This window comes from Falco cherrug, chromosome 3 (assembly GCF_023634085.1).
Source record: "Falco cherrug isolate bFalChe1 chromosome 3, bFalChe1.pri, whole genome shotgun sequence".
Lineage (NCBI taxonomy): Eukaryota > Metazoa > Chordata > Aves > Falconiformes > Falconidae > Falco > Falco cherrug.
Genome location: NC_073699.1, coordinates 56646387 through 56671555, shown reverse-complemented (window position 1 = coordinate 56671555; position 25169 = coordinate 56646387). Strand labels below are relative to the sequence as shown.

Sequence of the window (25169 nt, the reverse complement as noted above, 5' to 3'; positions counted from 1 at the left end):
AAAGGGGATAGAAGTTAGATTAATTAGAAAATTTCCACTGTTACAGAAGATAGTGGGACAGATTTTGCTCCCTGGCCCAGCAAAGCAGCCTCATGGGAGTGGATCAGCCCTCATAGCAATGGAAGTGCGACATTTGGCCGACCGTGCTTCTCCAGCTTATACCCATTGATGGTTTGAATAGTTTGTTCTGAAAAATTCCTGCTTAAAAACTTTTCACTAATTTTTCACTTACTGTGTAAACAAGAACCTTGTCAACACCTTTCATGGTCTTTCTTCTCTGTTATTTCTTCCTTGTTCACGCTGCATCCGTTCTGCCTGCGGTGCATTCCTGCACGTTATGTCATTCCCCCCCTCCCCCCCGACTTCGTCTCAGCCAACGCTCTCACTTTAATGGAAACTGTAAAGCAATTCAGCACATTCCGGGGGATGACTTACAGGCTACTGCTTTGGAGAGGCAGGGCAGGCCATGACAAGAAAGAGCTGCAGCAGAGCTGTAAAGATGAGGAGATTTTACTTCATTTCCAGATGAAAATTATAAAGGACAAAAATTGCAAATTTCACCTTTACCTCATGAAGTATGTGATTTAGGTTTCTCTTTATCCCTTCCTTCTCACAGCTGGATTAACTTTCAGATAGATAGAGCTAAATCAATGCTTGGCCCTGGGACAAAATTCAGGATAAGCAAAGTCACCCAGGATAACGTGGTGGAAAATGAAAGCCCAGAGGGCCTGTATTTCCATCATGAGCCTCTGCCTAATATGGAGCAAGTTTGTCTCTGTAGAGGAGCCGTGGGACAAAGTCCTGTTGTGGTGCAGAGAAGACGAGGAGGCTTCCCTGTCCAAAGTGCAGTGCTCACTCGCTTGCCCTCCTTCTCCCTGCTCCTCACCTGAGCACGGGCCCAGTGCCTCAGCATGTCAGCATCGCTGCCATGACAGCCTCCAGAGAGGGCTTTGTGAGCCGAAGCCCAGGCTGACTCCTTTCTCTGTGGCAGCAGTGCTGTGCTCCCCAGCTCAGGCGGTAGCCATCCCACTGACTGCTGGTGGGAGGAGAGGGGTGCAGTGCTATACTGCTGAAAGAGGAGAACAGTGAGGGAGGAGGTGGAGAAGACAGAAAGACTGGTTCTCATGTGTAGGGAAAAGCCAGCCCTCTGCCATTAATCAGGCTTTGTGTCCTTGTGGTCCCTGCCTTTCCTCCTGAAAGGTGCGTTCCCTCAGCAGCAGCATGGTGCTGAGACTTGCTCATCCCTTGACAGGTTGTTTCATGTCACATAAGCCTATGTACATAGGTGTTTCTGTTGTGGCCCTGGCACGCTCTGCTATGGCGTCCTGATGCCATATGGGTGCGTATGGAGTCAGCTGAGAGTTTTCCTTTCAGAGTTTGCAGTGCTGGATGGTTTGGAGATGCTGTGACCCCAGGGGTGTCTCTGGTCCTGTGAAGGCTGAAGGAAGAGCCCCGAGGGGGCTGCTGCTCTGGCTGCGTTCCACTGTGCCTTGGGAACTCCCATCCTTATATGCCACGTAGTTAAAGGAAACTTTCTTTGCAGTTATGGAGTTGCTTCAGTTTCTATAGACAGAGTGAGCAAAACAAAAAGCCAGGAACTAAACTTGGGGGGGGGGGGGGGGGGGGAGGTTGCTCCAAGATGAAACCAACACAAATATTTTTAAATACATCTCTTTTACTCTTTTTGTAGTTTAATTTGTTTTTCAGGATTATAAAAGCTGACAGTAATTATTCAGAAACAGTCTGAAGTTTTCCACAAGACTTTTGCAGGAATATATGCACCAGCTTTTGTAGAGGCTGCCTTTTAAAATGGTTCCTTTCATAAACGTAGTGTCTTCATGTTACTTTCACTTCTCTAGTTCAATGTCCCGTATGTGAACTAGAGCTTTTCCTGCTTTCCCAGAACCTTTCACAAGTGAGCCACAAATTTAGTTCTTCAACCAAAATGAAAACTAATTGGAGGTTACTACGTGCAGAGGCTGAAGGAAGGGCTGTTGACGTGGTTGAGGGACTCTGGGTGTGAAGAAATGTAGAGAATGGAGTATACAAGGAGATGGGAGAGACAGAACTGTTTCTCATTTGTAGGGAAAAATGCCCCTCTGCTGCAAGTCATGGTAGTAGGGCCTTCAACCATAGCCCTAAGCTGTCAAGGTCCCTGAAATGCAAGTGTTACTTGCTCAGTGACTGCTTCCAGCCAATTTCCCACTTTCTTTTATCATCTTTCACTTTATTAGTACACCCTCAGCTCTGTGGGATGTTGGATCAGTCTGTTGCACACGGAAGGAAACAGCTGTAGAACTTGGGAATGTGAATACCTCTTGAGTGTTGGTCACATGGAATTTTTATGGCTGCTCAAGATTGTATTTGAACAATTTCTACTTTAAATTAGTATTGCTTTAGGTAATGCAAAAGCAACTTCTTTATTCTCTCCCTGTAATATATAAATTTGTGTGACAATTAGACAGCACCAGGAATAAGAATGTTTCTAAAATAAGATATGATTCCCAACAATTTTACAATGGAAAAAGTGGCTCAGTTATACTGGTTTTAATTGTCTTCCTAGCCTTTGTTTTCATTATTTACTCCATAAATACAAATAACACATACACTGGAGAAAGTACATGAAATGAAATTCTTATCTGAATCTACTAACAGAAATATTTTACATTAATTTAGTGGGATTCTTTTAAGAATGTACTTGGGTTCAATTGATTGCGTGCTTTTAAATGATATCTGCCTTATAATTAATGTTAAGATGCAAAATTTAAAGTTTAATTTAAACATATTGATTTTTAATTGAAATATCAAGACAGAGAGAGTGCATTAGTAATTCCTTAACAAACTATGCGTCTGATTGAATTTCTTTAAAACTATGTTTAATGCTGCTTGTTTATTGATGCTTTTCCACAATAATGACCAAATTGTGGTTTCTACAATTGCAGAATGACTGGAACCAATTTATCCTGGTTGGGAAGGCAGTTTGGCCATAAATGTTTGATTATGTGGAAGGGAAAGAACGTATCCTCTGAGTAGATTAGCTACTTTTTTTTTTTTTTTTTAATAATCATAAAGCCGTATTGAGTGGTAAAGAACTGTTAACTCTCTTGCTTGTCTCTCTCTTCCTTTTGAAGAACTGTCAGTATAATACTGCTGGGGAGAAATGTGAGCGCTGTGAAGATGGTTATTTTGGAGATGCCACTGAAGGCTCCTGCCGGGTGTGTCCTTGCCCCTATACAAACAGGTACAGTAAAAAGTAATAAAAAGTCAAGCAGGGGAGGGGAAAAAGAAAAAAAAGAAAGAAAGAAAGAAAAAACCTGCAACCAAACACCAATCCCTACTACCATAGGAAGATAATGATCTTTTCCTGTATTCTGATATTGCTCAGCATAGTGGGGCATCAGACCCATTTGAGGTGTGTTAGACCAGCAGTAACTTGGTAGTCTGTCTCACAGCACTGCCTTTTTTAATAAGTTGAGTATTCCCATTCTCACTCAGTTTCTGAACCACAAAGGCACACTGCTCATCACCTGGGGGAGCCCCAGGCAGTCGCAATGGGCTTATGTATAAAATCATGTTGAGAAATATAGCGTGGAAGCCTTTTCCCTTACTGGACATATCCAGAATCTTTCTTGTTTACTGAAATGCAAGATGTAAGTTATCTTTAGTCTCACATTTAACACCATTACTCTGGGTAGGAGATAAGTGACAATGATGAAACAAGCCCTTTATATGAATTCAGAAAATTTAGTAAGATGCAAAAATAATATAAAAACGTTAAAGCTTTTCAGCATGTATCTAGATTTCTGAAAGTATGGTTGCTCTTCAGGTGGAAGCTCTGTTTGAAGTACAAACATACTGAGCTAAAAAAAATTAATTTCCTTGGATCTAATGAGGTTGCCAGGCTTAAAATTGGGCAGTAAATTGCATTTTGAATGTGTGGTATGTTTAGCCACATTGTCATCATTGGTCAGTTCTGAAACCTGAAGTCTGTTAAAAAAAATGAAGCTAGAAATTGCTAAAGGCACCACATAATATTTGCCAGGTGCATTACCAAACACCAAGTAGCCTTAAGTAGGAGATTTGCACCATCAGAAAATGGACAGGTTTTTCATTTATCAGAGAACTCTGTGACAGATCAGTTTTTGACAGCATTGGTCTTTTCTGCAGGTGCTTGCCTGAGGCTGACTGAATATATTTTTAGTCATCTTTTGCTTTAAGAATGCTGAAATATCTAGGGAGACCATAAAACTGCGGTTTCATAGCTGCACATTAGGGTGGTAAATACCATTCCTGACATAGGAAATGCACCCCACCTGGCATTGTTGGAGTTGACAATTTTCCTCCTAGTCAAATTATATGTAATTCTTATTGCAGACATCTTTGATGCACAGACTTGCTTTATCCTGCTGTTCATAAATTAAAAAATGGAAATAGCAAACATGCCCTATCCCTGCTTCACCTCCTGCCTTCTCCTTCCCAGACATTGGCCAAAAAATTTTTCTCCCAGAGAAATTTGAATCTAGATGGGTCTGCTAGAAAGAGCAGACAAAAATGTTCATTGTGTTAACCAGATATACTCTAAAGCTCCCCAAAATGGTGTACAACTCTATTCTGCCTTGGTTAAAAAAAAACAAAACAAAACAAAAAAACCCCCAAAAACAAAACAAACACCAAACAATAGCTACATTAAAATATCGTTTAATGTTTACATCCATAAAAAAGAAAAAAAGCTATCTAAGCAGGAGAACATATTGTCTAGCACAGGCTATTGATTCTTGCCTAGTAAGATAAAATAGCTACCTAGACTTGTTTTATTTTACAACATCACTATTAAGGTTTATTTTAGGTATTCCTTTGCATAGTGAACTCTTATAGTCGGTCAGTCCAGAGGGTCAGGAAATTATTATTTTTTAGTCTAAGGAAAGAATTTAGACAAAATATATAAAACTTCAAAGAATTAGTCACAGCAGTTTGTCTAGAGGCAAATTAACTGAGAAGTAATTTGGTGGTATAAAAACTTTTAAATCTGAAAGTCATTTAACTGAGCTTAGCCTCTAGAGAGCAAAACCTATTTTATGATCTGTTCACAATAATATTTTTGCTTCTTCTCAAAGATTTGCAACTGGTTGTGTCACAAACGGTGAAGAAATACAGTGTCTCTGCAAAGAAGGCTATACTGGAATTCGTTGTGAACGGTAAGTGACTTGTTTCTCAAGACCACGGCTTTTGAGGGACACCATAGAAGGAGGTGTGTGCCAATATATGGATGTACACATATGCATAGTATGCACACACTTAAGGAGTATCTATTTATATGAACAGCTGCTATAGTGTGGTGCTATAGTGTAATTCTAGAAGTAAACCCAACACTCCCTGGAGAAATGTAAACAATTATTCACAGACTATTTAGTGACTACACAGTTTTTACCAAAAAGAGAAATGTCAGCCTCTTAGCCTAAGTGCCCTGTGCCTTGCCAGGATAATCCTGTACCCTTTCTGGTAATAATGACTCCAACTTGTTTTGTCCCTTTTCGAGTTAAAAACGTTTTTCCGTTTTCTGCAAGGTACCTGATGATGCTTCAGTGTTCCTAGTTATCCAACAGCAACCATATAATAAACATTATACACCATACCCTTCATGCCAAATCATTCTGATGTGTTCCACACGTGGAGCATACAAAAATACAATGCCAAAGCCATCGCTTTTGCTGGAACATTGCAGCTGTTTGGCAAAGGACAAGAGGAACAGCATGGCAGTTTCAGGCAGACAGAGGAAGCTATTTCACTGAGTTTCAATTTCCGGGAGAATTTAAGCACAGTGGAGTGGTGTTGTCTGGTTTGGAAACCTGAGGCTAATAAGTCATAGCTCACCTGAAGACAGCACCTCCAGTAGGACGTTGTCTTGTGCTTTGAAACTGTTACCTTTGACATCTAAGCTGCAGGTTAGACGGATTTTTCTCTTCCAGATCTAGCTGTACCTCAGCTGCTCATCATGGCCCTTTGATCCTGCATTGCCACTCCTACAGATCTCACAACAGGGTGACTTCTAGGAATATTAGCTAGCCAGTCTGGACAATATATTTTATCTATAAAATATTCAGAGTTCACTCACACAGAATACTTTGCTGGCAGATGGCAAGAGGAGGTATCACCCAGCAGAAGGGTGATAATGTCATTCAGTGCTATTGCTGTTTGAAATCTCAACATGTGCTTGCAGTATGATCCTCCTTAATAGGTGTTTTCTGGTGAGATCACAGACCAGAATGGTGTGGATTAAGCCTTGTCAGGGTCTCTGTGTATGTATGTATCTGTGTATATTGTATTTTTTCAGATTAAGTGAATTATTCCTATATGAGCATTGTGGGAGTTCTTTTATTTTGAGAAAAAAATTCTGCAGTACTTGGAAGGATATTTTTAGCATAGTGCAGAGGATACTTTAGGCCAAAAATATACTCTTTTTGTCTAATTCAAGACATGAACTCAAAACTTCTTGAAAATTTCTTCTGGAGAATAACTAGGGGGTTTTGTATTTTACAAGGGAAAGTATTTTTCACAAAAGTAGCTTCAAATGTTTAATAAAAATTACTTCTATCTCTTTATCTAGATGTGCTCCAGGATATTTCGGAAATCCACAGAAATATGGAGGCTACTGTCAGAAATGTAATTGTAATAATAATGGACAGCTGGCTAGCTGTGACCACCTGACTGGAGGTACGTGAGGGCCTATGAACATGAAAGGGGGTGTTATCTTCTCTCTGGGAAGCAGAAAAGGATGGTACTCTAGATAAATTGAACAGAGGGAAAGATCTAGACTTATAAGAAATGTAGATAATTTTTAACAAAATGTAAGTTTTCCTAAAACACAACATGATGGTAATAGAAGGGCTGTCCTGAGTCATCAAGTTTGCTCCTCTAAGCCATTTTATCATGTATTTCCCTTCATAAATACTACCAATTTTATTCTGGTTTTCTGTTTCACTGGTATATTTTTAAATGCATTATGGTTCCTCTGATTATATGGTTAAGTCATATCTTACCAGTCTGTGTCACAGACTTAGGAAACTGAGAAGCCTCAATATGCCTTTTTTAAATGTATTTGGGACAGATTAGTGACATCTTCAGAGTCTGCATCAGGCAGTGCCTTCGTAGGTATCCATGCTAACTGTGTTTACAGTGGAAGTTAGGACCTGAGTCATGGGGCTGGTTTATAAACCCTGCTACATACCATTCTGCCATCTAAGGCGTCCCTGATTTTCCCAGAATCAGTCACACATGTACTCCACTACTAGTAAGCTCTTATAAGAATATTATACCACTGGCATGTATTTGTTGTATCTATTATAATCCTGAAGTAAAGGGCCTGATCCAACATTCCTCAGACCATCTTTACCTTGATTCACCTCAGTCCCTTGGGATACTCATTTCTATTCAGAAACACATAGGCCACTGCTCCTGAAAAGGATCTTGATTTTCATTCCCCAGTAAAATTACACTTTTCTCTCCCCATAGACAGCTTTTCCTCCTCAGATATTAGTAAAGTGTCAAACTAACAACTGACATTCTCATGTTACTCATTTCTCTGCACTGCTGTTCATACTGCATTCAAGGAGCTGCAAGGATCACCTTTGTCACAGAAATGAGAAAAACAGCAAGTGATGTGAACTGCTGTTGGCAGCTGGTGCAATTTTTCAATAGCTAGTTCTCATTTCATATTTCATCATTGAAGTAATGCATCTTTATTATATTTATACCTTGTGTGGAATAGATCCAAGCAGTGTTTGATGTTTTATCCTTTCTTTTTGAAGCAAACGTTTGCTAGGACAAGCTAATCCATAAGGCAAAATTCAAAAGCCAGTTTGTTGACAGTTTGTCTCCAACTATATATTCTGATCAGCTGTCTCTTTTCTCTGCATTAAGAATAAAACCTTCTGTGATCATCAGCACAGCATGTTCTATCAGGTTTCTTGTGCGTGATGTCTGGCATTTGGCCAGACTTTTTCATTTCACCATTTCTTGGCTGACGTTGTTTGTGCACAAGTTGTAGCAATAGTTGCATTTAATTGGTACTTCACAGTGACAGCTGAAATGTGTCTGGCGTTAGCTGATTACACAACAGCAGAACTGCATGGGTATTTGAATTACAGAATAATTTCCTTAGTTGTCTTACAAATATATGTTTTGTGACTTGTCTCCTTTTGGCAGCAGCGCTCACTACCAATCCCATTTAACTTCCTGATGACTTAATGTGCAAGTGCCAAAGGAAATGGCACAGCTAGGCAGTTTGTTCCAGGCTGTTTCATGCTGCTGTTAAAGCTCAGGTCTAATTTTATCACTGTAACATCTCACAGTTGCAGGCTGTTGTTGACTCTTGACAGCAACAGCTTATACCCGGAGTGCATCCTTTTCCTTCAGAGTAAAAGACATGCACAGCCCTTTTCATTTTCCAGAGGAGAGGAGGGTGACAGTAGGGCCAAGCCTGTAAAAGGGAGTTGGGCATCAAGATGGGGCGATTCCTGTCCTATATGGTGGCATTTTTAGGAGCCGGTTCCTTTCCTGCCTCCTAGAAGTTAGGATCCCAGGATATTACAATACCATGTGCACCAGGAAAGCGTTAAGCTTCTTATAACAGGGTTTGTAAAACAAACCAGCACACTGGACAGGCAATCACTTGTGCTAGCTTGTTGTAAAGTCTGAGGGCAATGTTTGTTGTACACCACCTGCAGTCCAAGCTCCATGCCTTGGAACACATACAGTGCCTCCTTCCATGCATACACTATGGATTTCTCTCAAGCTTGATTAATCTCTTAATCTTGCGAGCTGTGACAGGTATGAAGAAAAGCCATAAACATTTCTCAGTTCCTTGTGGGTAAGGCATCCTTTGGGGAATCAGAAGCTGTGGTTTGAACATGGATACTGAAGTAGATAAAGGGGTTTGAACCTATGTCCTGGGTAAAATGCTTTAACAGTGTAGCCTTGGCTCCAATCCTGGTGGTGTTATTCTAGGCAAATTCTAGTAATACATTCAGCATATTTGATGTGAGAGAGCCTTCTGCTGCTACCCAAGTAGCATATATTGGTAGGGGAGAGCAGTTTACAGTCAGTTTCCTTCGAGGGATGAAAAAGGTGTTGATCGCAGCAAGGCATAAATGGGAGCTGAATGTTTTGGCATGCTCAAGCTTTCTGGGCCTTTCAGCTTGTTCATGGTGGGTATGGATTTATGAAAGGGCATCACCATGTTTTAATGGCTGGTATCCTTGAAAAGTGAGGGCAAGAAAGTCAATAATACTATTTCTATAAGAAAACTTTGGTTACTAATGACAGTCTTGTGATTTCAGAATGTTTCAATAATGAACCAAAAGATGTGGATCCCAATGAAGATTGTGACTGTAAGTAATAAAATAGAACTGCACTTACATTGCCTTCTGCTGGTTTTGGATACATACTGATGACTCTTGTAGGGGTGGCAGAGTTTGAAAAGGACTGAAGGTGTCTTGTAATTAATCTTTTAAAAGCAAGCATTCAGCCAAACACTCAGAAAAATGATAAAAGAGGTGGTCAGCTAGCCAGATATGAATGAGGCCTCCTCCTAATTTCTGGCTTTGGTCACTCTCCTTAATACTGTAGCCTTTGTTGTTGCCTTTATTCTTCAGGTGGCACCAGGTGACAACTGTCAAAGTGTTTCCATTGCATCTTGTTTATTAATGTACTCAGCGAAATATTCTCTGCACCAAATATCAATAATACGTATTGTTTTCCTTTGCTCATGTTCCTTCCAGCTTGTGATAGCTGTGTAATTACACTGCTGAAGGATTTGAGCACAATAGGTGACGAGCTTCAGCTGATTAAGTCTCAACTGCAAAATGTCCATGCGGGTACCCACACACTGGAGCAGATGAGACGTCTCGAAACACGCATCAAAGACTTAAAGGTAGGCATACAGAAACAGAAGAGTGGATTTCAGATTAAGCAGGTAAGAGCTGAACCTAGGAACTTATGCCATCTTTTTGTCAGCTTGCAAGGAAACATACATCAACTTTTGATTTCAAATACCAGGTGCTGACAGCACGGGGCTTCACCTGTTAGAAGACAGAAGTTTTTATGTCATGCTCTGAAAGAGAATCAGTATCTCTGCTTTTTCTGAGGCCTACTTACCCTGAAAGCCATCTCCTTGATTTTTCCCTATAGCTCTGCCTTTTTCCAGCACTTCATGTCTCTGCATTACCAAAAACCGCCAACATTCCAATTTCCAATACCAAAATTGATCCTAAAAAATGTTCTGTGGTTGGAATAGCAGTTGCTATATACACAGATAAAAAAGCCCAGGTTTTGGGCAGCAATTGGTCAGCCTTCATGTCAGTAATGCTGCTTTTATTTACCTTGGGTAAAGATCTAACCCCATGATTTTTTGCTTTTTGTCTCCTCTGTGTGAGTGATGTATTGGAAATATTGTTTTCCTTTCTTTTCAGGTCTTATTGAAGAATTACCATTCTGTTGTTCGTAATCAAGGTTCAAAGGTAGATGAGTTGGAGACAGAATTCATTAACCTAAATCATGAAGTAAATACTCTCCAGGAAAAGGTGACTTACTAAATCAATTTCAAAATACACATCTCTTGATAATATGCATGCTGTATCAAGATATTTTTAATCTAATCTGTTTTTTCCCTTGGTAGGCTGAAATGAACTACAAAGCAGCAGAGATATTATTTAATAATTTCGGCCAAACTCATCAGAAAGGAAAGAATTTGGTTTCACACATACAAATAGTTGTCAACAATATACAAGGTAAAAATAGTTTCTAACTCTATAACATGTTTTGGTTTATGGAATCTTTTCAGTTTATTTACAATATTCTTAATTAAGCATGAGAGGTTTCATTAGAAAACTTTATAAATCAGAATTTAGACATAGCTGTGGAATTCACTCTTCCTATTAGAAATCTAATATATAATGCTAGTTTAGGAGCCTGCCTTCCCGATGTAGTGAATAGGGACAGAGAAGCTTTACCACAGGGACATTTAGAGCAACAAATTTACTTTCGTCTGGGTTGCTATCATAGGCTCTTTAAAGTTAGAATCTTAAAATTATCGCTGTGAACTTGGTCATTTGGGACAAATTTCAAGCCCAGTGCCATCTTACTAGCTCTGATTGTGTGACATGGGATGCTTTTCAGCTTAATACATTTAATTAAAAATGGATCTGCTTCATTAAGGAATTCAGGAATAGGCATGGGGTTTTGGGGAAAAAACCAGGCCCTGTCACTTGTGTATTTTGCATACTCTTGAGCACATCTTCTCTCTTGACTTTGACAATACATTTTTCAGTGCTCTTGGAACAAATAGCTGGTACAAATGTAGAAGGTAACAACTTGCCCTTGGGAGATGCTGCCAAAGAACTGGCTGAAGCTCAACGCATGATGACAGAGATGCGAAACCGCAATTTTGGCCAACTTCAAGCAGAGGCAGAGAAGGAGCGAACAGAAGCTCAGCTGTGTAAGGGCTTGTTATTTCAGCTTCTTACTCTCAAGATCGACCTTAAATCTGAAGCATTATTGGTTGATTGGGATGGAGTGCAGGGAGGGGTATTTTGCAATGTATCCCTGGGATCTGTAGCAGTCAATAGTCAACAGGAAAGTGATAGTTTTGGAGTGGATTTAAAGGCATTTTTAGTTTGTTACTGAAGAAACAGAATTGAGCTGGGGGAGAAACCCAGTAGAACTTTCATAACAAGATCAGTCTCAGTAAAATAAAGATGTAACTGATCCTAATACACTTACGCAGTGCTTCTGTGTATTGTAATCTATAGGCTATGGTACATACAGCTATTTTAGAGAAATTACAGGTGTAATTTAACAACAAATTTTCAAAAGCTGCTGGAATATTCCAAGGGTCAGATCATACAAAGATTAAGTTTAGAAGTTCTAGTTGCACTAGTTGTACTTCTTTTTATGTTCTCTGCAAGTGTTTGACTGGGGCATTCAGAAACCTGATTCCAGACGAGACAGCAAGAACAGCAAAGTCACAGGCTTATCTCCTAACCAGGGGCATAGCTGTGGAATGTGAAAGACCTTACAAGTGATAGTAATTTCCCCTAACTTTGGACTTTGATAGCTATGTCTAGAAAGTAACCCTTCTGTATCCTATTTTGTAGGCAGTGAAATGGGCACTCTTAAGAGTGTGATTCATTTGACCTGTTTTGTTTCTACCTTCTTCGAGATTAAATGTGCCCCTCTCTCTCTATTGATTACAGAGGAAGCTCTGGTGACTAGCACAGATGTAGATGTCCACATTGTAGATGAAATTTTTGGTGAAATTGTGTTTGTCCCATATAAGAAAAGAAAATGATTCAGTGTTTGCAGATTGACTTCATCCTTACTTAATTTAGAAATAGCCATATAAATGTTTATTTGTGCTCTGTGTCTGCAGCAGCAAACCAGTGAGCAGATTTGATCCAGTGAGATGCTGAATAACATCTCTGCTATAGTATCACTGAAATTAGCACTGCAAAGGATGCTCAGTATTTCAGATAACCACAGCTTTCTAATACTAAATGTCAAGCCCTTTTGAAGTAAGTTTGTTCTGGTTCCCTTCTTCTCTGAACAAAACTTTTATTTCTGGTCCTGATACTGCAGTACTGGCACGTATTAAGAATGAACTACAAAAGTACCACCAGGAAAATCATGGGCTTATTAAAAGTGTGAGGGATTCATTGAATGAATATGAATCCAAAATCACTGACCTTCGTGAAGCTCTGAATGAGGCGACGGGACAAATCAAGCAGGCTGAAAACTTAAACAGAGATAATGGAGTCCTGTTGGAAGACATCAAGGTACTGTTGGGGTTCAGGAGAAGAAAGTTAAACCTCAGGGCAGAAGTACTTTTGATTGCTGCTTTTTACCTTGCAAAACCAAGTAGCAGTAATTCTTCAGACTTTCTCCAAGGTGTCTTTCCATCTTTTGATATATGTATGGACAGGTATAAATGTAGTCTATGCCCACTTGTGAACTGTTTGTGTGACCAGGACAGTATGACCCAGACATAGCTCTGATGAGAGCAGGGAAGGAGCGTCTCTGCCTGGTACTTCTCTTCAGCTGCCACTGGCCTTTTTGTTTCCTATTCTAGATCAAATTCCTGATGCTGGTGTATTTTTCGTAGTGAGTTGCTTAAAGTATTTGTTTTTAACAGCCATGAAAGACTGGAGCAATAATGTGGGCAAGACTGTTAAATTATTTGGGATTAATATTTTATGGAAGTGCTTCTGTGGTCCTATCAGAAAGGTGGCAAGAAATAGCTGTCATTTCTGAGCAGTGCTTAATTTTTAGAGCTGCTGAAATAGTACAAGAAATAATAAATAATAATTTATTTATAAATGATTATTTAATATATATATAAAATAATAGTTTGCTGCAGGACCCATTCTTTTAAATTAATTGTGGGTTTGCTGAAATACATCACTGTTTTAGCACACTTACGTCTATCCAGTTTGCTAACACTGCTCGAACAAAAGAATTTCTACATTTAACTGTCCTTTTCAGTATTTAATTATACCTTTATGTGCATGGACTGTACAATATGTGTGGCACATATCTATGCATGGTTGTTTTAAAAGATGGACTCATCTGTACAAGTCATAAATCTCCTGATACACTTCTCTGGTAGAGAGAGATTTGACAGATTACAACGATAGAAACCCAACTGAAGAGACCTAACGCATCCTTACCTGCAACACCACTTGTCTGGCTGTGTTTGTGGTGTGCCATTGCCCTAGGGCTACACTGTGGATTGTCACAGGGCTGCTCTAGACCAAGGAGCTTCATTCCCCTCAGAGCTTTCAAGAGGATAAGGTGGTGAGAATTCACCCCCCCCTTTCTGGTAAGATCCCCAGATGAAGGGATAGCGTAATCATTTTATTTCTGCCTTTGAAAGAATGCAAAGATCAGGGTAGTCACCAGGGATCTGTTTTTAGTTTCCAGGTTTGAGAGATCAGACACTTAGATGGCCTGCCCTGACGGTTCATCTCAGCTGACCTGTACTACTTTTGCTTTGAGTGCTAATTACTGAGCCACTGTAGGCTGCTGCCAGCTGTATGCTATGCTACTGCAGACTCCCAAGTTTTCTCACCCTTCTAATCAGTAGCATAGCATTAGTTCCTAAACAGTATAGGCATCTGATTAACAAAGTGATAGCACCTTTCATAAATCCTACTGCAAACTAGATTTTAGGTAGATACGGTTTTCCCTGCGTCTCATTTTTAACTCAATCACATGGTATTCAACCTTTTATTTTTCCTCAGAAACAGATTGAGGAGACAAATGTACAACAGAACGGTATCTTGGATATTCTGAACTCTGCCCGGTCTTCCCTGACACAAGCTAATAGTGTACTTGGATTATTGCAAAAGAGCAAAGAGGTATAACTGACATTCTTAAATTAGGGTTTAAAATCCCACTATCTTGCTGTCACTGTAATGGGTAGCATAGCTCAGTGGCTAGGACAACAGGCGTATCTGGGCCTCACCAAAAGGGAAGGGTCTCACAGCCCATCCTGGGTGCGAGAGGAGCCTGCCTACACAGGTTTCTGTAAGAGCAGCTTGTTGAGGGTTGTGGTGTCTGAGCTGCAGATATCAGAGTTTGGGAGAATATCTGTGAGACATACCATAAGTGATTGTGCTATTCTTGTATTTCTTTCTGGGCGATTGCTTTAGCCACTGGCAGAGACAGGATACCGGGGTAGAATGGTCTTTGGTCTGACTCGATTTTTACCTAATGGGTCTGGAAGCATAATGTAATGACTTAGCAGTTGTTTCCAGTAACTTGCAGGGTAAGTTGGAAGGGAACTTTTTTCCCCTTGATCTCCTCTGATGCAAAGTATATGCAGTACTGAAGGAGACAAGAACAAAATCATGCGTGTATATATAAATACACTTTTTTCTTTATAAACCCATAGGAATATGAAAGCCTGGCTGCTCAGCTGGATGGAGCAAGGAAAGATATGAATGAAAAGCTGACAAATCACTCCTTATCAGCAAGCAAAGAACCGTTGGTGGTGAGGGCTGAAGAACACGCCAAATCTTTGCAAGACTTGGCAAAACAGCTGGAAGAGTACGTTGCCATTCCTGTAAATGAGCAATTTTTGTACATAACATCCATGGTTGCAATGCTCTGTCTGTAACTTCACTTGATTTAATGGCCATTTGCAAAGTTAGAAAGAAAATCAGTTTGTTTTTTTCTGCTTCTTCATGATGTACAGATGTTTTCTTTTCTTTTTTCCCCAGAAACCAGGTCTTCCTGTATTTTTCTTGGGGTTTTTTTCCCCCGGAAGTGAGGACTCCCATAATACACTTTTGCATTACTGCACTAACACTTCATTAACTTCTTACTAACAAGAAAAAGCCCTCATGTATAGAGTGGGAAGATGTTTAGAATATGTCTGTCTTAGTATTATTTCCTGTACTCGTACTCAGGGATACTTTTATGGTGTCAATGAATTAGGGCAAATAATTGGAAGAAATGCTATCTTGGCAGTCTTCAGACACAACTGTTTAGCATTAGTGAGGAAAAGACTTCCTATAGTTTTCTCATCTTTCAAGGAATCTTCTAGAAAGGCAAAAATATTATAAACTTCATTTGAATTAAGTGTTTCCATGGTAAAGTAAAAGTAATGGAGAGGGAATTATGAATGAGGTTTTGGAGGCCTTCTACAGTACATCAGAACAAAATTTAAAAAGCGAAATGCTGATTTTTATTTTTCTTTGCTATGTAAATTGTTTCCATTTTGTCAGTACACCAACTAGAAACTCTCAAAAAGTTAGATTAAAAAATACCTAACTCAGCTGGAAAATTCTTTGCTAAAAAAAAAAAATCATCTATTTTTTGTTAGTTTTCAGAGTGATTTTTTTTTCAGTTAACAAGACACTGTTCTCATAAATACAAGGCGGCTACTACTGGGCAGTTGCGTAGCTCACAAGGAGTAAGTAGAAGAGATTTTGTGTGTTGTTTCTGATTCCAGAGCTCCTGTACTGGTTCTTGGGGAAAACACAAGAGGTCTTGTAGTTGTTCCATCTTGTGCCCCGTGTGCCACTCCTGCAGGATGTTGAAACAGCCAGAGGCGATCTGGAAGCTGCAGTTCTCTGAACTCCCTGAACTGAAGTGTATCTGGGGGGCTGTGATCGAGGTGGCTTACTGACCTTGTGTCTTGGTGCATTCTCCCTATCTTAATCATGTAAAGACTGCTTTGGAGACCCACAGTTGTGCTTTTCCGCATGCCTGAACTTATCCCATCTTCTGAAGAATTTTTTCATATTGGTCTGCCTCCCAGTGTGATTTTTTTTGGAATGAAATTACAGATCTAACTGAAAAACATTTTCTGTACTGGTGTTACTTAGAAAATACTGAGTTCAGGTCTGTTCAGAATACTTCTCAAAGTCTTTGCAGAACGCTGCATTTTTCACCCTGTTTCCCACAGAATAAAGAACAGTGCCAGGAAGGACGAGTTGGTAGGCTGTGCTGTGGAAGCTTCTACTGCCTATGACAATATTATTAACGCCATGAAAGCGGCAGAGGAAGCAGCCAGCAAAGCTGGGAATGCAGCTGACTCAGCTTTATCGGTAAGTACCCATAAGTGGCCAAATGATAGTAAATTTGCTACAGCTAGATTTATTTTATTTTTTTAACTGTCAGAGAGGCACCCAAATCAAAGAGCTCTGTGTCTTCGCATGCCTTATTTGTCTGTGGCCATTATATGAGTTCCTATTCTTCATGTTCATGAATTAGTCTTGTTCAGTACTAAATAGGCTGGGTACCGCCTCTCTGATGAGGCTGTCCCTATGAATACTAACTGTTCCTTTCAGTGCAAAATAAATAGATCTGCATAAGGCAAGCCCAGTAATCACTGAAGGTGATTTCAGGTATTCTTTTTTACTTTGCACTAGTCATACCCACAAGCTCTTCAGCAGAGGAGTAGCATCCAACAGCTGTGTGCTAATAATTTCTTCCTAATGCCCCAAAAATTTCTCTGAAGTTTGCTGAAGACCAAGGCTGTGTTATGCTCAAGTTAATCTTGCTAACTGTTGCTAAAGATTATCTTCACATGAAATCTCTGCCCTTGTAGAGTTGTTTTTTTAAACTGGATTGGGCTATCTCTTTTACTCTTTAAATTTTAATATTATTAAAGCAATCTTACAGTACCATGCTTCTGTTACCAGACTGTGAAGAGAGAAGATCTATCAGGAAAAGCTGCAAGGTTGAAAACTGAGAGCAGTACTCTCTTGAATCAAGCACAGGAGACTGAAAAGACATTGCAAGGTACCAAGAAAATGATAGTAGACGTGTTGGCCCAGCATGAGAAGCTTTCATTGAACCAAAAATTTTCACAGTTCAGCAAAGCTCTGCAGAACATATTTAACCAGAAGAGGCTAGTTCTATTATAATGGGACCTCTTGTGATGGTTTTTTCCAATGGCAAAAAGGCAAGAAAGTAGATTCCCTACTTCTGCTATGCTATACACCTTTGCAGTAGCCCTGTCCAGCAAATCCTCTGCCTTGTACTTGTTTTGCAGTGCACTCAATGCTCAGCGGCAACACGAGCTGTGCAAGAGTGCAGGCTGGTGCTGTGACACCACCTGTCCAACAGGAAGGTGGTATTTTGTTTAAAATTCACACAGGGCATTCACTGTTTTGCAGCTATTGGTCCAACCCTTGGAGACATAAAGCAAAGACTTGATGTCACTGATGGAAAGAAGAATACACTGCAAATTGATCTTGTCACTCTTCAGAATAATCTCAATGGGATAAACAGAGGTTAGTTACTTACTGATCACTTCAGTTTTGCCTCTTTCATCTATGACTATAAGAATCTGCATATGCATTTGTGTGTGTTTCAGATGATATCGACAGCATCATTACCAATGCAAAGGACATGGTAAAAAATGCCAAGGATGTCACAACTAATGTATTGGATGAACTGCTCCCAATGCAAGCAGATGTGGAAAAAATGAAGAGTACCTATGGAAGCGTACAGAGTGCTGGCTTCAGTAAAGCACTGATGGAGGCAAACAATTCAGGTATTGCAGGAGCTATCTGAGGCTTGCCAAGTCACTGTTAAGTGAACATTGTCAGTTTTGCAGCAGAAATATTAGTCATCCAGAAGTTAAGCACCTAGCCTAAGCTAGTGTTCTGAGCTTCCTTTATTGCCAGTAGAAAGGGACTGGTACAGCAGAAGATGACTCAGGCCATCCTGTAGTATGTGTTAAAAGGTGATACCATGGCTGGTGTCTAAAGACTTGGAGGCCAGTGACTAGCAGGGTACCCCAGCGTTCAGTGCTGGGTCCAATCCCATTTAACATCTTCAGTAATGATCTGGATGAAGGGACAGAGCATACCCTCAGCAAACTTGCTAATGACACAAAACTGGGAGGAGTAGCTGATACAGCAGAGGGTCATGCTGCCATTCAGACAGACTTCAACAGGCTGCAGAAATGGCCTGATGGGAACCTCATGAGGGTTCAAGGAGAAGTCCTGCTCCTAAGGAGAAACAGTCCCAGGCACCAGTGTATGCTGGGGGGCGGGCAAGCTTGAAAGCAGCTTTGCAGAAGAGGAAGGTCCTGGTAGACAGCAAGTTATACATGAGCCAGCAATGTGCCCTTGAGGCAAAGGCTGAAATGCAGAAGGTTCCCTCTGAACATCAAGAAACACTTTTTGATACTGTGAGGGTGACCGAGCACTGGCACAGGTTTCCCAGGCAGGGTGTGGAGTCTCCATCCTTGGAGATATTCAGAAGCCATCTAGACATGATTCTGGGCAACTGGCTCTAGGTGGCTGTGCTTGAGCACAGGTGTAGAACAATATGACCTCCAGAGGTCCCTGCCAACCTCAGCCACTCTGTGGTTCTGTGATCGTCTACTGCACTGTCTAGAAAGGGACCTAGACAGTTAGCTTAGGCTAGATGTCTGTTAGCTGAAAGTAAAATGCATTGCATAAAGCATGCATTGAATACAAAACAAGCGACAATCACAATCCCAAGAAGCGTCTTTTTTATCTTTTCGGCAACTTTGTCTGATAGTCAAGTGAGAGAAAACATTTTGAGTAAGATAAATACAAGAGCTAGCCCTGCATGTTATTGCAGAGGCATAAGTCATCCCTGCAGTTACAAGACCAGCTTAGAAGTCATATTTAGAAAAATAATAGCTCTGGATTTCTTTTTATCTGCTTTCCGTATCATAGGATTTCAGTCTGCTAATACTTTCAGGCTATTATTTTGCAATCAGTGGAGACGAAAAATTGTTTCCTGTTTTAATGAAAGTTGAAATTCTCATAGTATCTCCTTTTCTCCTGAAATAAGCCTGCCCAGATACTATAAGGCTCACTACTGAATTGTGCTGGCTAGCAACCCTGACACAAGAATACAAGACATGCCCTACTTGCTCAGGCCAGTGGTCTGCCTGCTGCAGTATTTACTCTCCAGCTGTGGCAGCCGGAGACGCTACTCAGGGAATGCACATAAGCCTGACCCTTGTCTGTTGTACATTATCCTCATCCTCTCCTAGCATCCACAGTCACTGAATAATAATGTTAGAGAGCATATCCCTGTCTGTTCTATTTAATTTTTTCTTCTGGACCTTCATTTATCTAACACATTTTTGGAAGTGCTGACTCTGTCTGCTTCTGCAAATACCTTTGGCCAGAAATTCCAGGAGTACAACATCCTCTGTATAAACTGCTAGTATCAGTGAGGGCTTCCTAATAATGTAGCACTAATGAAAACAGTTCCATTGTCACCCTGCTCACTGCTTTTCTGATAATCGTGTAGTGATACCTGTTTTCCTCCTCCTTTCTATCAATGATATTTTTTCTTTCATTGCAGTAAAAAAATTGACAAACAAACTTCCAGATCTGTTCAGCAAGATCGAAAGTATCAACCAACAGCTGATGCCACTAAGCAACATCTCTGAGAATGTAAATCGCATAAGAGAGCTGATTCAGCAGGCAAGAGATGCTGCAAATAAGGTCTGTACTGAACATTGCAATCATGCTTGACCTCGGTGGTCTGGACACACAGCAGTACTTTTGTTCCTCTTTCTCTTTCTAAATAATTTTGTCAAAATATGTGTGAAAGACCAGACATACATGTCATTCAACAGCACCACCCAGCACTTCAAGTAACTGTCATGATGGGAAGCATAATAATTTATACACAAAAATGAGTGGATGCAGCAGCATCCTGCTCCATCCTCCTCCCACAGGGCTTTTTTCCCAGGGCATCTCTGCAATACTTACCTGTACAATAGCCTTTTGCCTTCCAAAGTACGTTGTGGTGGCTTTGGCAGCAGTGGCAGAGTCAGCTCTGCAGCTTAGCGGCAGGGCTGTTCACCCACACATGGCCAGTTGGACGCTGACACTGCAAAAGAAGTTGTGTAGCCATAGCTGCCCCAAGATGTTATGAGTTGGCTACTAGCACCTCCTTATTAGACTGTGCTTTCTCCATTTAAGCAACTGCTGTAGTTGGTGAAGGGGTAGCGTGGTCCCTGAGAAGCATCTCTGAGATCATCACAAATAACCTGCAGTTAAAATGGATAAGAGAAATCTGTGACAGTGATGTAAGTAGCTGTAATAGGATGTGTCTTTGTTAATATCAGAGATGCATTATAATTTCCAACAGATAGTCAAGTCCAGCTAAGTGAAGCATCAGGATGTGTATGCTGACATCTAAATAATGCATAGGCTTGCTCTTTAGAGCTGCAGGGCACATCTTTCCCTGTCCATGTATTGAAGGTAACAATTACTTGACAGAGGCATGGCCAGGGTTGATTAATTGATGTCTGGACTGAAAAAGTGCTGTGTTAAGTGATAAGTATTGATAATACAGAATGCGGTATTATCCAGTCTGTTTCCTAATTATATTGTTTGGTAGCGTCAGAGCCTGTAGTAACTAATGGCTATAACATGACTAGGATATGTAATAGGATACTTTGCAACTAAAGACAACAGTGAAATAAATAGGAGTAGTAGCAAGAGATAGTTATAATGGACTGAATTTTGTTTTTCTTAACAGGTTGCTATTCCTATGAGGTTCAATGGCAGCTCTGGTGTAGAGGTTCGACCTCCAAGCAACCTTGAAGATCTGAAAGGCTATACTTCACTTTCTTTCTTGCTCCAAAGACCTCAGAGAAGATTAGACACCCCCCAGAGGGCATCAAATAAGTTTGTACTGTACCTGGGTAACAAAGATGTAGGTATATTTTGATATTTAATCTGATTTTTAGAACAGACGATATGCTTTGAGAAACAGATGGGAGATGGTTTATTTTAACTGAAGGTTATAGCTACTGTTTGGCCCATTTATTTGTAATTGCCATTATGTAGTGCCAGAAGTGTTTTGTTCATTTCTCCACCAGCAAAGTAACTTGTTGGCTAACTGACTGCTTTGCCCTTTGATGCTTTGCTGTTTGGTCCTTTGGAAGTTACTTCTCTGGCATAGATACCATCACACAGTCTTGTCAGAACTGATAGTTTCTGCAGCAGTCAGCACAAACTCAGAGCTTTGACTCTTCCCACAATATAAGTCACTGTGAGTTTCTCTGTCGATTAAAAAAAAAGTGATCATTTCAGTTTTAAAATTCAGTCCCTCAGCTCTTAATTTCTTTCTCTTCTGAATATGCAGAATAATACAGACCTGCTTGTGCATTAAGGCTTGCTCAAGCACAGTCACTCTAAAAATTTCCTGAATGTGGTCAAACTATGTATTTTTAAGTCTTCTTACTTGACAGCAGCACGGTATCTGTAGTGAGTCTTGTGGATACACAGAAAGCTGTTTAAAGGTAGTTGTTCTACACTGGATTTCAGCTTTTTATCTCCTGAATATCTGCCTGGGATATCAGTTGTCAGCATTTTAATTGTTAGTTGTGCAATATGGTATGTTGGAGAAATAAAATGTGAATTGTTTGGGAAAATTACTGCTTCCAGTCACCTCAGCAGAAACTATTGTCCTTGACTGAGTGCTGTTCCAAACATGTTTTTTATTTCATAGATGTTGAGTCTAATTTTTAGTAAAGGTGTCATGTTTTCATGGCTTTAGTTGGGAGATGTTACAAATGTGAAAATTATTTTAGCTACTGTTGTTATAAAAATAAATAGCCACACCAGTTTTCAATTAATTTATAGCTATATTCACTGAATCAGTGCAACATACAAGATTACAATTTTTTCTTCCCAGAACTGATAAACTTAATAACAATTCTCATCATTAGGTGAGTAGATTTTTTTATGACTCATGCACAGTATGATGGTGTCTCTAAGGAAGTGCTGCTGTATTATACCCTCATTAACATTAATCATTTATTAATGATTATTTGCTTTGCTATTCTTAGGCTTCCAAGGACTATATTGGTATGGCTGTGAAAGATGGTCACCTTACTTGTGTTTATAACCTGGGAGATGGCGATGTAGAAATAGATGTGCAGTCATTAGTGACTCAAAGCGAAACTGAGGAAGCTGTTATGGATCAAGTTAAGTTTGAAAGGTATATGACCCACAGTGCACAACAATCTTTTACAAAACCTGCTAAGAACATCTTTTATTAGTGTGATGTGACATTTTGCCTGTCTGTTTTGGTTTTAGGATTTACCAGTATGTAAAGCTGAATTACATCAAAGCAGCAACATCAACTTCTCCAGAGTATGAAAGCCCTTTGACTGCAAGCAGTGGAGGCAGTGACACTCTCTTAAACCTTGATCCCAGCACTGTTGTCTTTTATGTTGGAGGATACCCACCAGATTTTAGGGTACAAAGAGTTGTTTAGTCTTTTAAAGAGATTTCCATGTTAATCATTCTGTTGTTCTTACAAGTAAACGTTGGAACTAGCAGTCTTTCAAAAGCTGTGTAAAAGTTTATCCATGTCAGTAGGAATAGACAGTATGCAAGGAGATGCTGCTTCCTACAGAATCTGTATAGCTTGTAGAATGCTAAAACTCAAAGCAGGGAGTATGATGGTATTTCATCTGCCGAGGACAGCGTGAAACCTGTCCAGCCCAGCTAAGTGCTATTCCTAATCCATCCATATGACTCCAATTTAAATCATGCTGCAGTACCCCTGGAGTGGTATCAGATGGTTTGGATATTATATAGAAAGATATAATAGTTTTGTGATATTTAGAATGTCATGTTCTGTGTCATTATTATTTGCAGTAAGTTTTAGCAGTTATATGTCAATGTAAAATTTTGTTGGCTGATGTTGACGGAGTGTTTTTGATGACACTATTTTGCAGCCTCCACGTAAGCTAGACTATCCTCATTATGAAGGCTGCATTGAATTAGACAACCTAAATGAGCATATTATCAGCCTTTACAACTTCAAGAGGACTTTTAATCTCAATACCACTGAAGTGCAACCCTGCAGAAGGTATGATATAAACACAGAAGTGTTTCACAATTCTGTAATTTTATCATTATAAAATTATAATGACAGTAAGTCCATGAAGTAATAGTTTTTGCTCTCATATATTCACATCTGTGACATTCAATTATTACAGGTATAAAGAAGAGACTGACCAAAGCTATTTTGAAGGCACTGGTTATGCCAGTGTCACACTGAAAGAACCAAATACCCTCAGCCGGGTACGCTATGAGCAGACAATTGAGACTACTGCAGATGAAGGCATCGTGTTTTTTGCAGCAAATGGGGTAATTCATGGAATGCTTCTGTCTGTTTTGTTGTCCAAGAACCTTTTTTAAAACTTTGCCTACTTGAGAACATGTTAGATTTACTAATAACTGTGAGGAAGTTTCTTAAAAGTGTTATTTTCATGTGTGTGGCAGTTTAGTAGATTCTGCTGCATGTTTAATGTCATACAGTTTAGTTTTAGGTAGTCCTGCAAGGAGCTGGGAGTTGGACTCCATGGTCCTTATGGGTCCCTTCCAACTTGAGATATTCTGTGATTCTGTAATGGCTACTGAATATTCACATTATGGAGGCTGAGAAAAAAATCCTTCCAAGTAGTTCCTCCATTAGGCCATGCAGAGAATTCAGAACTGAGGGTGGGCAAGGAGGATGTAATTTGAATTGAACCAATTTTGAAATATTGCAGTCCTCCAAAAGTGGAAGTGCACTCTTCCCAAATCTAGATACGGGTGGTAACAGAGTAAGGAAGAATCTAGAAAATGACATGGTGCCTTATACCTGCAAAGGTGCTCCAAACAGCAGTGATGCTACTTATCTAATAATATTATAGGCATGTTTGCAATCACTGTGACACGTTCAGGATAATTTCTCAATGCTATAAAAAGTCAGTAGACGTCTTGAAATGACAAAAAGTCCTCTAGAGATTTGGAGAATACATTTGGAGCTGCTGCCAGATCTGTTTATAACATTTTAAAGTAATTATGGTTGATTATTGTAAGTTTTAGTCTGCTTTGTGTTATCTTTCCCCTTCAAAAGCTTTACTGAAGCAACTAGATAGCTTCATTGCAATTAGTCACATGACAGTGAAATATATATGAAACGTTGGCAGTTTAATTGGGTTGGTGTTTGGTCTTTTTCTTGCAGGATCAGTTCATCAGCGTGCTCATTAAAGATGGTCATACTGTTTTTAGATACAAAGTTGGCTCTGAGCCTCCAAAAGAAATAGAAACCAATACAACTGTAAATGATGGAACATATAAACAGGTATGTCATCTTAAACAATCAAGTGATCATTATTTGTAAAAATACATGTTAGCTGAAACTAAACCCCCTGTTGTAAAGTTTAGTTGTGAAGTTTTCCTTTTGTGTTGAGGACATCAAGCTGCTGGAGATTAGTTTGGACATGTGAAAATTAATCTTTCTACCGTGCATTCCTGTGAATAAGTTCAGTTTTAACAGAGAAACCACCAAAGAAAAAACACTTTGACAAAGCAATGCTTTATTTAAAGAGAGCTGTGTACCTTGCAATTGTTAACGTTAGTTTAATATTTAGATAAAGTTTTTTAACCAGCTGAGAGTTTATTTCTTCAGGCCAGGCTGATCTTTGCAGACATCATTTTCTGTTGTTGCTTGTCTGCTTAGCTTCAGTCCGGCTGTTTTGAATCACTACCAGAGTGAAATCATAGACATTGTTAAAACCTTTGGCTGCCATGTTGATTCTCCCTTTTCCCCTTACTGCATCTCCAACTAAATAGTATAGGTCACAGGGTCTGCTGGAG

General features: G+C 39.8%; 1 protein-coding gene across 1 annotated transcript in view; it reads left to right on the top strand.

The window, feature by feature from the left end:
- Positions 1 to 25169, top strand: part of LAMA3 (laminin subunit alpha 3) — a 122857-nt gene that overhangs the window by 81673 nt on the left and 16015 nt on the right. The window contains exons 42-63 of the mRNA XM_055705748.1: positions 3132 to 3241; positions 5115 to 5195; positions 6605 to 6711; positions 9336 to 9386; positions 9777 to 9928; positions 10467 to 10577; positions 10673 to 10784; positions 11324 to 11491; positions 12631 to 12827; positions 14292 to 14408; positions 14945 to 15099; positions 16463 to 16604; positions 17202 to 17301; positions 17679 to 17795; positions 17879 to 18058; positions 19858 to 20000; positions 21046 to 21222; positions 22361 to 22512; positions 22611 to 22773; positions 23258 to 23391; positions 23522 to 23672; positions 24535 to 24654. Coding sequence (XP_055561723.1) covers positions 3132 to 3241; positions 5115 to 5195; positions 6605 to 6711; positions 9336 to 9386; positions 9777 to 9928; positions 10467 to 10577; positions 10673 to 10784; positions 11324 to 11491; positions 12631 to 12827; positions 14292 to 14408; positions 14945 to 15099; positions 16463 to 16604; positions 17202 to 17301; positions 17679 to 17795; positions 17879 to 18058; positions 19858 to 20000; positions 21046 to 21222; positions 22361 to 22512; positions 22611 to 22773; positions 23258 to 23391; positions 23522 to 23672; positions 24535 to 24654 — 2940 coding nt within the window. The remainder of the gene's footprint in view (positions 1 to 3131; positions 3242 to 5114; positions 5196 to 6604; positions 6712 to 9335; positions 9387 to 9776; positions 9929 to 10466; positions 10578 to 10672; positions 10785 to 11323; positions 11492 to 12630; positions 12828 to 14291; positions 14409 to 14944; positions 15100 to 16462; positions 16605 to 17201; positions 17302 to 17678; positions 17796 to 17878; positions 18059 to 19857; positions 20001 to 21045; positions 21223 to 22360; positions 22513 to 22610; positions 22774 to 23257; positions 23392 to 23521; positions 23673 to 24534; positions 24655 to 25169) is intronic.